This window comes from Eptatretus burgeri, chromosome 7 (genome assembly GCF_056783735.1).
Source record: "Eptatretus burgeri isolate ZD-2024b chromosome 7, Ebu_testis_v1, whole genome shotgun sequence".
In the NCBI taxonomy this organism is placed as follows: domain Eukaryota; kingdom Metazoa; phylum Chordata; class Myxini; order Myxiniformes; family Myxinidae; genus Eptatretus; species Eptatretus burgeri.
This window is the reverse complement of record NC_140967.1, coordinates 89,109,517-89,124,860: the sequence shown is the minus strand read 5'-3', so window position 1 is coordinate 89,124,860 and position 15,344 is coordinate 89,109,517. Positions and strand designations below refer to the sequence as shown.

Sequence of the window (15,344 nt, the reverse complement as noted above, 5' to 3'; positions counted from 1 at the left end):
ATCACCATAAGGCCTCTGCACTGACTGGGCAATATATGCTTGATAAAAATTCTCGGACAGTCTTTACCATTACCTGACCCGCTTTTGTGAAAATGCCCCATAAGACTTCAGCAGCGCTAAACTTTCAGATATTTTAGATCCTCGTGGAGGATCTCGAAGTCTTACTCACGTTGTTGTTCTTCATCTTCTTCTTGTGGACTTTTTTGTTTCACAGCCTACAGTTTTCATCGAAACTTCCTTCCTGAAACTTGGTATATTAATGTAAAAATACCCTGCGCAGACAGTGACCATCTCCGATTTTGAAAATTCCTCCTCGAAAAAAAAGTTATGACGTCAAAATATCTCCGCTAATGGAAATCGCCGAAAAAATTATCTCCGAAACTAGGCAAGCTTTTTGAATTCTGTTTGCGGGAATCGAACAGGGCATTAGCAGAGATGAATTACCGCACATATGATACATCACTATGACGTCATATCAATTTTTATGACGTCATTCCGATTTTTTGACATTTTTTGTTTCACAACACAGAGTTTTCATCGGATCTTCGTGAAACTTGCCATGTATATGCAGAAAGCCCACACGCAGGCAGTAACCATCCCCGATTTTGGAAATTCTTCCTAGAAAAAAAGTTAACGTCATAATATCGCCGCTAATGGAAATCGCTTATACCATTATCTCCGAAACTTGGCAAGCTGTTTGAATTTTGTTTGCGAGAATCAAGCCGGGCATTAGCACGGATAATTTATGGCAAACCTGTTACATCACAATGACGTCATATTCGTTTTTATGACATCATCATTAAGAGGATGAGGATCTTCGCTCATTTGAGCTTGTTTAACAATCTTTAAAATCATTATTTTATTGTCATAATTTCGATACGATCTGGCACCCCGCACTGCTCACCAAATTATCTCCCTGTGGTACCCAAGGCAATCTCCACTCTTGGCTCGCAGATTTCCTCTCCCGTCACAGTCAATGTGTGGCCCTGAACAGAATACTCTCATCCCCTCTTCCTGTCCAGGCTGGAGTTCCTCAAGGCAGTGTTCTGGGCCCTGTTCTTTTTCTCGTTTTCATCAATGATCTCTCCAACTCTGGAAAATCCTATTTATCTCTTTAATGTTGACTCCACCCTCTACCAGACCGGCATGCAGCAGCTTCTTCACTCTTTGCAGATCTGGATAAAATCACAAGCTGGTCCAACATGTGGAACATGTCTTCCAATCCCTAAATATCTCACTCTCACATGATGTCTCTCAGAAAGGACCATCTGGACCACCCCCCTGACCCCCCGCATCTACTTTCTCAACAATCTTCTTGAAAAAGTCCTTTCATTCAAACTTCTGAGCCTCATTATCTGCCATGATCTTTTCTGGGAAAGCCACATCTCGAAAGCTGGCCTCCAAAGACAGTCACCAATTGGGCATCCTCCGTCATACAAACTCCTTCCTTGGCACACCTGAGCTCCTGACCAAGTATAAAGCTTTCATCTGCAGCCTGATGGAGTACTGCTCTCCCTTCTGGGCTGGTGCTCCCACCTCCAACCTTTCTCAGCTTCACGTATTTAAGATAAATGGTATCTCCCGTAATGAAGCTGAGTCTTTGGGTCTCTCACTCTCATCACAGGGAGGTCAGTGGTCTTTCTATCTAGTACCGGCTCCTCTCCGGCCACACCCCACCCCCACCCCATCATATTTACGCAGGGCGCTCAAGGTCCACCAGCAACCCCCTTCTGGTTAAACCACCAAAATCACGAATCACTGCTTACCTTCAATCTTTCATTCCTCTTTTCCCCCCACCTTTGGAACAAACTCCCACACTCTCCTTCAATCCCACTCTTCCCTCCAGGTCTTCAAAATAGCTGTTCACCACCATCTCTTTTCTTCCTCCATCTAAAACCACGAGCTTTTCTCCCCCTGTTCATCCACCCCAAACCCACCTCCTTCATATTTCCTGCTTTCCTTCCTGAAAGTCCCTGTACCTGTAGTGTCCATCTTGTTTACCCCATGTATCCCATCCCATCCCTCTCCCCTCACAGATCAGATTTCCTCATGTGTCTATTCCCCACTGTTTTGTGCTTTCCTCTCTCTCTTCCCTCTTGTCTCCTGCTCCCCTTGTTATACATTCTGTGTGTTAGCTCTTATACAACCCACGACGTTGTGTATAAAATTTAAAAAGTAAAGACTGTCATTTTACTGTCATAATGCAGTAAACCCTTAAATATAGTGGGTTTGAACATCGCGCGTTTCAACGTCGCGCGTTTCCACCAATCATGGGCCACCTTATTGTGTTTCGATTTAGTGATCGCGGGACTTCATTTCAACCGATCGTGGTTTTTGAGGTGAGATGAGTCGTCAGTTGTGTTGGCGTGTACGATTATCTCACATTGCGTGTACAAGTCTTTTGTTTTTTCTCACGCACCGTTGATAATCGCACCCAAACGTAAACCGATGGCCAAAATTAATTGTGCCAAAAGGCAGAGAAAGGTTACGACATTGTGCAAAAATATTGAGTTGTTAAATTGGTTGGCTGTAGGTGAAAGTGTGGTAACTGTGGGCCACTATTATGGGATAAAATGAATCGACTGTGTAGTATATTGTAAAATAGAGTCAAATATCCATGTTTGTGTTGCCGCCAATGCTCGGTGATACGAGAGAAATAATCATGCATTTACCAATATTTCCACGTGGCACCTGTGGCCAGACTCCAGTTCAACCATTGCTACTCACAAGCTCCATGCCAGCAAAGGCTGGTTTGAGAACTTCCAAGGAATATTTGGCCTCCGTAATGTCAAATTAGTCGGGGAAGCAGCATCGGCAGACCATGAGGTGGCGGAGAACTACCTACCACAGCTCATGAAACTAATTAAGGCAAAGGGATTTATGCAAGAGCAGGTCTTCAACGCCGCCGAGATGAGATTATGCTGGAAGAGGATGCAATCTCATACCTTCCTGTCCAAGCAGGAAATATCTGCTCCGAGGTTCAAGGTGGTTTAGGATTGTTTTACCCTTGTCCTTGAAGCAAGCAGCAGGCGACTTCGTCGTAAAGCCAATGCTGCTCTTCCGATTGCTGAATCCCCATCCCCGCTCCCAACTCTACACTCTAATAGCATCATCATACTTAGCTAAGTCTTGTGGTTTATATTTATGGCAGAGTACAGAATGTAATGTTTTACCCTCACTCACCTCACTGTTTTGTAAAAATCATCTCGCAGTTTTGTAATAAATTTAAAAGGTAAAAGTCGTGTTTTTGTTTCATTAACCTCTGCCATCGAAGATCGGAGGTTACTGTTTTCACCCGTTTGTTTGTTTGTGAACAGCATTACGGAAAAACTCCGACGGATTTCGACGAAACTTGGTGGGGGGATTAGGTATGGTCCAAGGATCATGCCATTAGATTTTGGACTTGGTCCAAAATCCAATGTGGCTGCAATGGCGGCCATTTTGAAAAAAACATTTTAATTTTTTTTTTTTTTGCATTTCTACATGTTTTAAGTGATTTCCAACCCCCCCCCCCCCCAAAAAAAAAAATTGTTAGAGAAAAAAAATTTTGCAACTTTTTTTTTTCAACAAAATTTTGATTTTTTTTTGCATTTCTACATGTTTTAAGTGATTTCCAACAAAAATTGCCAAAATTATAATTGCGGCTGATTTTGGAACTTCAGGTGGATATACCCACGTAAAATCAATTTCTGTCTCAAGGAATCTAGTTATGACAAATGAATTGAGTATGTAAAAGTTTAAAGTAAAAGGGAAAGTTGCAAACTATAACTCTGTGAGCACTGTAGACGTCAAATTGAATGAATAGGACATCAGGTTCACTTGAGTGACCCAGCAGTATTGGCGGCGGAGGTTTTGCACTCTACAGAGTGCTCCCGCTCTAGTTTTATTTATGTTTGTTTCAATGTTAACATGCTTTCTATTTATTTTACATGTTTATTTCAATTGTGATGCGTATATTTTTAGCTGGCGCCCACCTTCCCCAATATTTTCTCAAAGCCCAGGTACCGAACCCCCCTTTTCCCATAAGCCCTTGGTTTTAACTATAGCGGCATTTTCCAGGAACATAACCCCCGTGACATTTAAGGGTTTACTATACTTCCAAAAGCCTCCATTTTTGCAGTACAGCAAGTCCGAGCTTATCATCGTTTCACTATTAAGTCACTGATCTCGTTGAGATCATACTCATAAAATTGTTTTACCTCGAATTTAGGACCAAAATAATGGTTTTCCTCATTTTAACAAAGCTACACAATCTTCTTCTTCTTTCGGCTGCTCCCGTTAGGGGACGCCACAGCGGATCATCCGTTATGATCCGCATAATGATTTGGCACAGGTTTTATGCCGGATGCCCTTCCTGACGCAACCCTGGTCGTCCCTTACGACACAGGGATATGGTACACCTATTCTTAACCGGGGCATACACCGGGCCCAGTACACTGGTACTCACTTCGCCGACCTCGGAAGGATGACAGGCTTAGTCAACCTCCCGGTGTGTATTAATTCAGTGGCCCAACGGGGCTTGAACTCAGGACCTTTTGGATCCCAAGCCGCTACCCTAACCACTACGCCAACACCAGGCTTGTTGGACGAAGTTAAATTGCATTTAACAAAGCTACACCGTAAATACTGGCATACAAGTCATATCGTAAATACTGGTGTACAAGCCCACCCATAATACGTGCAGTATAGGTCTTATATACACCGAGCTGTGCATCGATAACATCGGTGGGTCCAAGGCTGAAGTTACTCAGGTGTGCAGGAATGGTGTGTTAGGGAAGTTGTGGCCTGAATGTGTCAATGACTTGAAAGGATTTAAAGATGTTGTCCCCGTTCTGAAGAAAGTTATCCTCGTCTTGGCCAATAAGCGGGTTTTTATGAGGTGGAAGAAGCCGACGTTACATAACTTCTGCAATCACACGGAGCTCGCAATAAAGATCTGAAGCAACTCGAGATGATGAAAAAAAATGAAATAAAATAAAAATTACCCCCGTGTGGGGGTGACGGTCATATCTATAATGTTTTTTACTATCATAACCGATGAACCGTTGCCAGATATCTCCTAAAATGACAGACGAGATAGGTGTTGAAAATGGTGACTTTCACAACTTTCGTGACCTTGACCCTGACCTCGAATCCGGGAAAAAATATGTCGTTGGGTATCATTCATCGACCTCTACCCACATACCAAATTTCATCAAGATCGGAAGTAAAAAGTTTTCTTTGTACCGGGAGATGTTTTAGACCATCTTCCAGGTTACGTGGCGGCCAAACGGGACGGAAATTCAAAAACCTGTCCGGTTAGATACAAGATAATATTTTTTACTATCAAATCAATAAACAGTTGCCAAATATCTTGTAGAATGGCAGACTAGATAGGTTTTGAAAATGGCGATTTTTTTATAACTTACGTGACTTCGTGACCTTGACCCTGACCTTGACCTTGAACCCGGACAAAAGTTATATCGTTGTGCAACACTCATCGACCACTACCCACATACTAAGTTTCATTAAGATCGGAAAGAAAAATTGTTGACGGATGGACGTACGGACGGACATTTGGTCCGGCTTTATTAGGTCATCTCGATGGAGATGACCTAAAAAGCAACAAGAGATGATATTCAATTGTTCGTTTAAAATTATTTAAAACTTGTACTTCATGTACAAATAATGTCTTTTGCCTGACAATAAAAATTTTCCCTGGAACCTAACCCCCCCCACGCCCCCCCCCCCCCAAATCCCCCTTATTCACATTAATTCTTACAGGGAATTGGATTCGCTTGAAGCCATTTCAGTTAAAGTCGCACTTTTCAAGAATGCAACGACAACGTTTAGCAAGGACTGACTGCACTTCGATTTAAATAAAGTTTTAATGGGGGTGGTGTATAATGATGCTGTTCAGGACTGCTTCAGGACTACTTGAATAGCATCAAGCTTCCAGATTATTTTTTTTAACCCTTTGAACCCTGAGCTCTTGGACTTTTGGCTCCCCCAGCCTGGGCTCCCTGGAGAAAAATCCAGCCGCTCGGGTATATGGAGGCTTGAATAGCGGCTGGTGAACCGGCCGCGAGGGTTCAAAGGGTTAAATCATCATTTTATTAAAATTGAAGTACCATACTGGAAAAACTTGAAAATTGCATGGGGTACCATGTTGTACGAACTCTCTGGTATAATTTGTTTTAAAGTGACTTGCTTAAGTTTTTTTTTAAGTACATATTACATCAACGACTTGATCATTACCTGTGCCATTGATGATGGACGGAGGTTATGGATTCACCCGTTTCTCTGTAAGCATGACATCTCAAAAAGATATGGACAGATTCAGACGAAACTTGGTGGGATGTTGGGTGTGTGACAAAGAGCAATCAATTCCATATTGGTCAAGATGCAGATCTGGACATGAGAATTTTTTTAAGTGATTCTTCACAATTTAGAGATAGGGTGAAAAACGATATGAAGCACGATATCTCAAAAGGTTGTGGACCGATTAATATGGAATAGGCAAAGCCGAGAAGCGAATGCAGAATTCTTCTTACATTCGCTTCTTAAATATATCAAATTAAAGTCTTTTTGCAATGAAAAAATAAATATTACCTCAACATTACCTTCACAACAACAACGACACCACCTAGAACAGGATCTCATCTAAAAAAAAAAAAATATTACCTCAACATTACCTTCACAACAACAACTACACCACCTAGAACAGGATCTCATCTAAAAAAATTAATATTACCTCAACATTATACCTCAACAATACCTTCACAACAACAACGACACCACCTAGAACAGGATCTCATCGAAAAAAAAAAAATATTACCTCAACATTATACCTCAACATTACCTTCACAACAACAACGACACCACCTAGAACAGGATTTCATCTAAAAAAATAAATATTACCTCAACATTACCTTCACAACAACTACACCACCTAGAACAGGATCTCATCTAAAAAAATTAATATTACCTCAACAACAACAACTACACCACCTAGAACAGGATCTCATCTAAAAAAATAAATATTACCTCAACAATACGTTCACAACAACAACTACACCACCTAGAACAGGATCTCATCTAAAAAAATTAATATTACCTCAACATTACCTTCACAACAACTACACCGCCGAGAACAGAATCTCATCTAAAAAAATTAATATTACCTCAACATTATACCTCAACATTACCTTCACAACGACAACTACACCGCCTAGAACAGGATCTCAACTAAAAAATAAATACTAGAAGCGAACGTAGAATTCTTCTTACATTCGCTTCTGACTTTACCTATAACTTGTTCACAACTGAAAACGCAATTTCCGGTTACTTCGGCCTGTATTCGGGATCAGCGATCAAATAATGTAAATCACGATTAAAAATTATTTTTTGATGATGCGGGAGATATCTTTATTAAAATCAGTGGAGGAAATATACACCATGTCTGATATTTAGGTCTTTCATGTCTCTGACGATGCCTTTATCTCCCGGCATGCATCATTCACCATGACAAAAACCAGAAACAAAAAAAAACCAGAAGCAAAAAAAAATCGGAAGCAAAAGGGTCATAGCCAATGACATGGATTCCAAATTGCCAGGGGTATTGTGTTGTTGTTGGTGTTGTTGTTGTTTCCTATTCTCTCATGTGCACGCGTTAAGTATGAAGCTCACTGCGTTCGCTATAACAAAACTTGGTGGATGAGTTGGGAAGGTGACATGAAAAAGCCGATTAGATTTTGGTTAAGGTCCAGATGCAGATCCGGCCTATCAGTGCGATGCAAAAAAATAAACTTGTCAGCCTGGCAGAGCTATTGTTTCCACCACGTAGCTTGTATTCTTTCAGTCACCCACTGATCAAACTTCCAAAATCCAGGCTTATTACACATCTCAACTCTTTGGTTTGCCACTTCTCATGTGTGTATAACCACCTTCCCGAGGCGGTGGTATCACACGCATCCCTGCAGGTACACTACCATCTCATGTCATCCCCCATCCTTGCCCACAATAATTAATTATTACTCCAATTAACCCAAAACTCTGACTTGCAGGTTGTCATTTCCTCCGTCTGTCTCTGTCTCTGTCTCTGTCTCTCTCTCTCCTTATTGCCCTAATATGCTCTCGCCATCCTATTATCAATTCATCCCCTCTGTCACCTTGCTTTTTTCATGAGCTTTGATCTTGCAGAAAATAAAAGTTCACACAACCCAGTGTCAAGTTATATTAAAAACCCTGCAATACGAGAGTCTTGAGAAAACGGATAATAATGATTATTAACAGAGGAAGACAACATTGCCGTACCTTCACATTGATTTCTTGGCAGAATCTTCCAACGAGTCTTGATTGCATTCTCGAGTATTTGCAATGCATAATACTGCAAATGGAAGAAAAAAAAAGGAAAATGAATGTTGGAATATTAAAATCAAATAAAAATACTGTACAACAACCCAAACTACAATACCGTTCCTTCCAGGTTATGTAAAGACTAATCAGGAAAACGAATATGTAGTGAAACAATCACTGAAAGTAATCGACTTCAACACCTCGAAAAATCTCATGTGAAGAACCAAGCTATTCTAAGGCCTTCGTCGGAGTAAAATTCTTGCACAATAAGGTCCACTAAGATTTGGAATACAATGTACAAAAAGATTCAGACACAGGAAATAGTTGCTCAGCTTAATCAGACGAAGGTACTACTCTAACCCACTGATGTAGCAGGACGGCAAGTTGGTTCTTGATGGCCTCACCCCAGCACAACCATTTTCCCCCTTTCTCTCCACTTCTCCAACACCCTCCTCTTTTCTTCTTCCCAGGTTTTCTCAATTCAGCTCCACTTAAACACCAGCAACCCCCCACCCACAGGACAAAAATATATTCACCGAAATGCAGTCAAACAACTACATACCTTTGTGTTCATGTTGTGAGAGAACTCGAGGATAGTGTCCACACGAGTCCAAGCATCAGGATGTTCCTTGAGCTGTGTCAGAACTTCCTGGGCCATGCGTTGCTATACAAAAATAATAACAATAATATTAATAATCATAAAATGGTTTCACAATCATTATGCAAAAATAAAAGCCATACAAACCAAATGTATCCAACTCATAATTGAAAAAGGGAATATAGCAAAATAAGAGGCTGCAGACGCACTGAGATTCCCTCAATTTCAAAGCTCAAATTAGTCGAATCAGTACAGCCTCATATCAAATTGTACAAACAAAATGCAATTGTGTGAGCATCAACAAGACTCTATAACAGTTAAAGTTGTCCGGTGTACAAAGACTACCAATATCACCACCTCTCTATAATCAACACCTCATAGTTCTGACAGGATGATACAGAGGTAGCTCACTTGCCTTTGAAGTTTTTTGACTGGGTATATTTCCCATGATGACTATAAACTGTCCGATTGGTGTTTCGTAGGCAGGGCAGTACATCACTAAGAGCGTCATCCATCAGAAGGATATTAAGCTGGGTGTCCCCTGTGCTAGCATTACCTGATTTTTTGTTAAATAAGGCACCGTGTCTTTCAATGAAGATTAGGCGAGTTGTCGCTGACACCCTAAACTAATTATTAATTCCTGCCCAAACTTAGTGGTCACTGCATCAGTGGTACTGTGACATACCCTAGATATGATCAAGTGTGGTCCAAACAAATAGCTCCCATCTGAACATGCATACCATATGAACGAAATACTTCACACAAATCGTACTCGTAACTGAGGGACACATTGCTGACAATCCCACACACTGTCAGAATATGCATACAAATGACATCACCGGTGTCCCTGCACTCAATTCAATTTCAAATGGACTTAGGAGTCATTAGGAGAGGGACCTTGTTATCCTTCTCTGGAAAGGGAAGTGTGATCGGCAGGACCGCAACAACGACCGAGGGGTGATGCTGCTCTCAGTGCCGGGCAACGTCTTCGCTCGGATAATTCTTGATAGGGTTCGCCACCATCTGCTTGAGCACCAGCGTCCAGAGCAGTCAGGCTTTACAACAAAGAGATCAAAGATTGACCGTATCCTTGCTCTTCGGGTCCTCACCGAACGCAGACGAGAGTTTCAGCAGGGACTGCTTGCAGCTTATGTTGTTCTCTGTAAAGCGTTTGATTCAGTGAATCGGGATGCCATCTGGAGGATTCTTGGTCTTCGTGGGGTGCCACCAAAACTGATCAATCCGATGTCTGAACTGTTCTCTGGCACAAAGTCCTTTTTAGATGTAGTGATACAATCTCTGACTTATTTACAGTTGTTACTGGAGTTCGTCAGGGGTGTGTTCTGGCCCCCACACTTTTCAGCACTTGTATGGACTGAATTCTGGGGAGGTTGTCGGAGAGATCAAGCGGCGGTGCATCATTTGCGGATGTCAAGATCTCTGAGCTTGATGTCACAGATCATACAGTCATCTTTGCGGAGACTCTGGATATCCTTTTGGGGGCCCTCGAGGTGCTGATTGAGTCAGAGCGGCTGGGATTACGGGTTTCCTGGGTCAAAACTAAGATCCAGGCTTTCAATGACATCTTGGATGCTGCTAACTTATCTGTACCTGTTTGTGGCAAGGATGTTGAGGACACTGATAGATTCACTTACCTTGGTAGTGATATTCATGTCTCTGCTGGTTGGGAGCCACAGGGCAATCAATGTCTGTGTTGGGACTGGGGAGTCATTTATTCACTGGATCATGGGGTGTGGCGCTGTCGGTACCTGTGCAAGAGGACGAAAGTCCAAATCTTCAGGTCCTTGGTGCTTCCAGTCTTGCTCTACGGATGTGAGACTTGGACTCTGACCAGGAATCTGAGATGGCGACTTAATTCCTTTGGCACCAGGTCTCTTCGGAGAATCCTGGGCTATCGCTGGTCGGACCTTGTGGCCAACGAGTGGTTGCTGAGAGAGACTCAAATGAGATTTGTGACCTGTATAGTCTGTGAATGTCAGTTGCGGCTGTATGGACATGTGGCTCGTTTTCCTGATGCTGATCCTGTTCACCAGATTCTCTCAATTCTCTCATTGAGGGAGCCTCGTGAGTGGAGGGGGGCAATGGGCCGACCACGTGCCTCATGGTTGCAGCAGGTTGATCAGCATCTCAAGGAGATGGGGATGGGCCAGGCATCTGCCTGGGGGATGGCCAGACGGAGGCCCCTGGAGTACCGGTGGAAAGTGGCCGCAGTGACGCTCTACTCTGGCACATGCTCCCATACCTGACCTGACCTGTAATTAACAATTCATAACAGTATTGACACATACAGTTCCTTCAGAAAGTATTTACACCCCTCGAATTTTGTAACATTTTGTTGCTATCCACCAGGAGCGACTCCTTGAGGAATATCTGCCTACGAGAGATTCCGATGAGAATCGTTCTACAGAGTAACCATGAAAAATATGCGTTTTCCTCATAACGTCACCAAATGACGTCATAATGTCTCAAGCTTGACATATCTAGAAAGCACTCAGAGGTGTTCAATTTGAGGTACTACACGATATGGTTCCTAAAACTTGAAAATTTGACCTTGGGGTCAAATATGTTTGACCTGAGGCGCTAACCATGAAGGTCAAGGCTAATCGCCACCAAAAATTAATCAGCTGAGCGCCAGACCATGAACTATATTCCCATGAAGTTTGAAGACGATCCGATCAAAATTACTCAAAAAAAGGGTTTCGTCGACTCCTGATTTGCGACAAAGTGACCTTGACCTTCAAAATTTTATGTGCTGAAAGGGACCACTATAGGCCTCTGATATGCGAAGTTTCAAAAATTTTCAATGATAACTGTGCTCTGCAGAGTGATTTATACGTGATTACAGACAAAAAAAAAAAACATATGAAGGTCAAAGCCAATCGCCACTAAAAATTAATCAGCTGAGCGCCAGACCATGAACTATATTCCCATGAAGTTTGAAGACGATCCGATCAAAATTACTCAAAAATAAGGGTTTCGTCGACTCCCCTGATTTGCGACAAAGTGACCTCGACCTTTGACCTTCAAAATTTTATGCGCTGAAAGGGACCTCTATAGGGCTCTGATATGCGAAGTTACAAAAATTTCCAATGATAACTGTGCTCTGCAGAATTTTTTATACGCGATTACAGGCAAACAAACTAGAGGGGGAGCATTCGGTAGAGTGCAAAACCTCCGCCGCCAATACCGCTAAGTCACTCAAATGAACCTGATGTCCGATTCATTCAATTTCACGTCAACAGTGCTCACAGAGTTATAGTTTGCAACTTTCCCTTTTACATACTCAATTCATTCGTCATAACTAGATTCCTTGAGACAGAAATTGATTTTACGTGGGTATATCCACCTGAAGTTCCAAAATCAGCCGCAATTATAATTTTGGCATGTTTTTTTTGTTGGAAATCACTTATAACATGTAGAAATGCAAAAAAAAATCTAAATTTTGTTGAAAAAAAATTTGCAAAATTTTTTTTTCTCTAACAATTCTTTTTTGGGGGGGAGGGGGGGTTGGAAATCACTTTAAACATGTAGAAATGCAAAAAAAATACAAATATTTTTTCAAAATGGCTGCCATAGCGGCCATATTGGATTTTGGACCGAGTCCAAAATCTAATTGCATGATCCTTGGACCAGACCGAACCCCCCCCCCCCACCAAGTTTCGTCAAAATCCGTTGAGGAGTTTTTCCGTAATACTGTTTACAAACAAACAGAAAGGGGTGAAAACAGTAACCTCCATCCATCTTTGATGGCAGAGGTTAACAAAAAAAAAAAAAAAAAAAAAAAAAAAAAAAAAAAACATACAAGCTGACTAACATGTCTTGCATAAACTTCGTTTTGGCAAGATAATAAATAAAAAGCTGAAATGTCTTGTGTCAATAAGTAGTCAACCCCCTGAATCAATCCTCTGTAGAAGTGCCTTTGGCAGTGATTGCAGCTTTGAGTCTTCTTGGGTATGTTTGTATCAGCTTTGCACATCTGGATTTAGGGATCTTCTCCCATTCTTCCTTGCAGATTTGCTCAAGCTCTGTTAAGTTAGATGGGGAGTGTTGGTGAACAGAAATCTACAAGTCCCTTTCCACAGATTCTCAATGGGATTCAAGTCTGGGCTTTGGCTGGGCTACTCAAGGACTTTCACGTTCTTGTTCTGAAGCCATTCCAGTGTTGCTTTGGCTGTATGCTTGGGGTCATTGTCCTGTTGGAACGTAAATCTTCACCGCAGTCTAAGGTCTTTTGCACTCTGAAGAAGGTTCTCCTCAAGCATGTGCCTGTATCTGGCTCCATTCATTGTTCTCTCTATCCTTACAAGCCTTCTGGCCACTGCCACTGAAAAGCATCCCCATAGTATGATGCTGTCACCACCATGCTTCGCGGTAGAGATGGTATTGGGTGGATGATGAGATGTGCTCGGTGCTTTGATGTAGAGATGTAGAGCTTTGCATTCAGGCCAAAGAGTTGAATTTTCGTCTCATCAGAACACAGAATCTTTTGCCTTATGTTCTCTGTCTTTCACATGCCTTTTTGCAAACTCCAGGTGTGCTGTCACGTGCCTTTTTCTCAGGAGTGGCTTCCCTCTGGTCACTCTCCCATAAAGCCGAGATGTGTGAAGTGCTGCAGAGATTGTTGTCCTCCCAGCAAGTTCTCCCAACTCAGCTAAGGAACTCTGTAGTTCTGTCAGAGTGGTCATTAGTTTCTTGGTCAGCTCCCTCACCAAGGACCTTCATGCTTGGTTGCTAAGTTTAATCGGACGGCCAGCTCAAGGAAAAGTCTGGGTTGTTCCAAATTCTTTCCATATCCTAATGATGGGGCTCACTGTGTTCTTAGGAACCTTCAACACTCTAGAAATTGTTTCTACCCTTCCCAAGATCTATGCCTCCTCACAATTCTATCTCGGAGTTCTATGAAACAATTCCTTGGACTTCATGGTGGAGTTTCTGCTCTGACATGCACTGTCAACTGTGGAACCTTTTTAGAAAGGTGTGTTTCTTTCTAAACCACATCCAATCAATTGAATTGTCCACAGGTGGACTCCATTCAAGTTATGGAAATTCTCAAGGATGATTAAAGTAAGTTGGATGCACCTGAGCTCAATTTGGAGTGTCATAGCAAAGGGGTTGAATACTTGATGCAAGACATTTCAGGTTTTCATTTTTAATCAATTTGTAACATTTTCTCAAAACACGTTTTCACTTTGTCATTATGGGGTATTTTGTGCAGATCGGTGCCAAAAAAAAAAGAAGTAAATTTAATCAATTTTAAATTCAGGCTGAAACAAAACAAAATATGACAAAAGTTGAGGGGTGTAAATTGCAGGTTCCTCTTGATGACTCCATCATTGCTGTTTACTTCTTGGGGTTCCTTCTTGGTCTTCTGTTTCATTATGAAGGCACTGTATGAAAGTTACAACCAGTATTGTTCCTCAATGTTTGAGCACTGCACTTAAATGCTGTATCCTATGATACACAAATCACAAAAAAAAACATTAAAAAAACTAGAAGGGCACTCGGTAGAGCACATACCTCCGCCACGCAAGGCCTGATTTATGAGAACATATCAGGCCCAATATATTTTTGAAATATCATGCTATTGATTCACGAGTCAGTAAGTGACCACTATATTCATTACGGGTGTGTGTGTCTGTCTGTTTATCTGTCCCGAGCATAGCTCCGTGGGTTTTGATCCGATCCTGATAAAATTTGGGTGGGAGGTTTATATCATGATCTAGTTGTGTTTTCCTGAGAATGGGCATGCTGCACCCATTATGGGCGGAGCCACGCCCACAAAACATGTTTTTAGGGGGTAGCCGATTTCAAGTTACATCTTCTCCGAGGGGGTTTGTCGAATTTGGCAGGGGTTTCGGTATTTGGTTAGCCCAATGGCACCTGCATAGCCCCACGGAGCTCGATTTTTCACTTTCATCCCAAAGTCAAGGTCACAAGGTCACGAACTTAGAAAATGTCCAAAAAAAAATCAATAAATTGGGCATCGAGCTCCTGGGGTTTTCAACTGTTTCGAATGAAAGTTGGTATGCAAGTAGTGCTCTTCGATTACTACAACTTTCATCATTTACGTTTTTCCCGATTCCCACCAGTTTGCCCATGGCGCCCCCTCGAAGGTCAAAAAATAAAAAAGGCGAACCGTGTACATTGCTCGTGAACCATCGCTGTCTCCAGACTTGTGCAGAACTAGATTGTTTTTGGCCCGATCTCTCAATGGTGAAGAATCACTTTAGAAATTCTGGTCGTCAGATCCAGATCTGGATCTTCACCAAAATCTAATCAGTTCCTCCTTGTCACACACCCAACCTGTCCACAAAATTTCATCCGGATCCGTCCACAACTTTTTGAGATATCTTGCACACAAACAAATAGACAAACAAACAAACAAACA

General features: G+C 41.9%; 1 protein-coding gene across 2 annotated transcripts in view; it reads right to left on the bottom strand.

Annotated features, from left to right (window-relative positions):
• The window catches only part of XPO1 (exportin 1), a 133,289-nt gene that overhangs the window by 89,003 nt on the left and 28,942 nt on the right, over positions 1-15,344 (bottom strand). For both annotated transcript variants that reach the window (XM_085890382.1, XM_085890381.1), the window contains exons 3-4: positions 8,900-9,001; positions 8,296-8,368 (exon numbers count right to left, since the gene is read on the bottom strand). In XM_085890382.1, the coding sequence (XP_085746508.1) occupies positions 8,296-8,368; positions 8,900-9,001 (175 nt within the window). The remainder of the gene's footprint in view (positions 1-8,295; positions 8,369-8,899; positions 9,002-15,344) is intronic.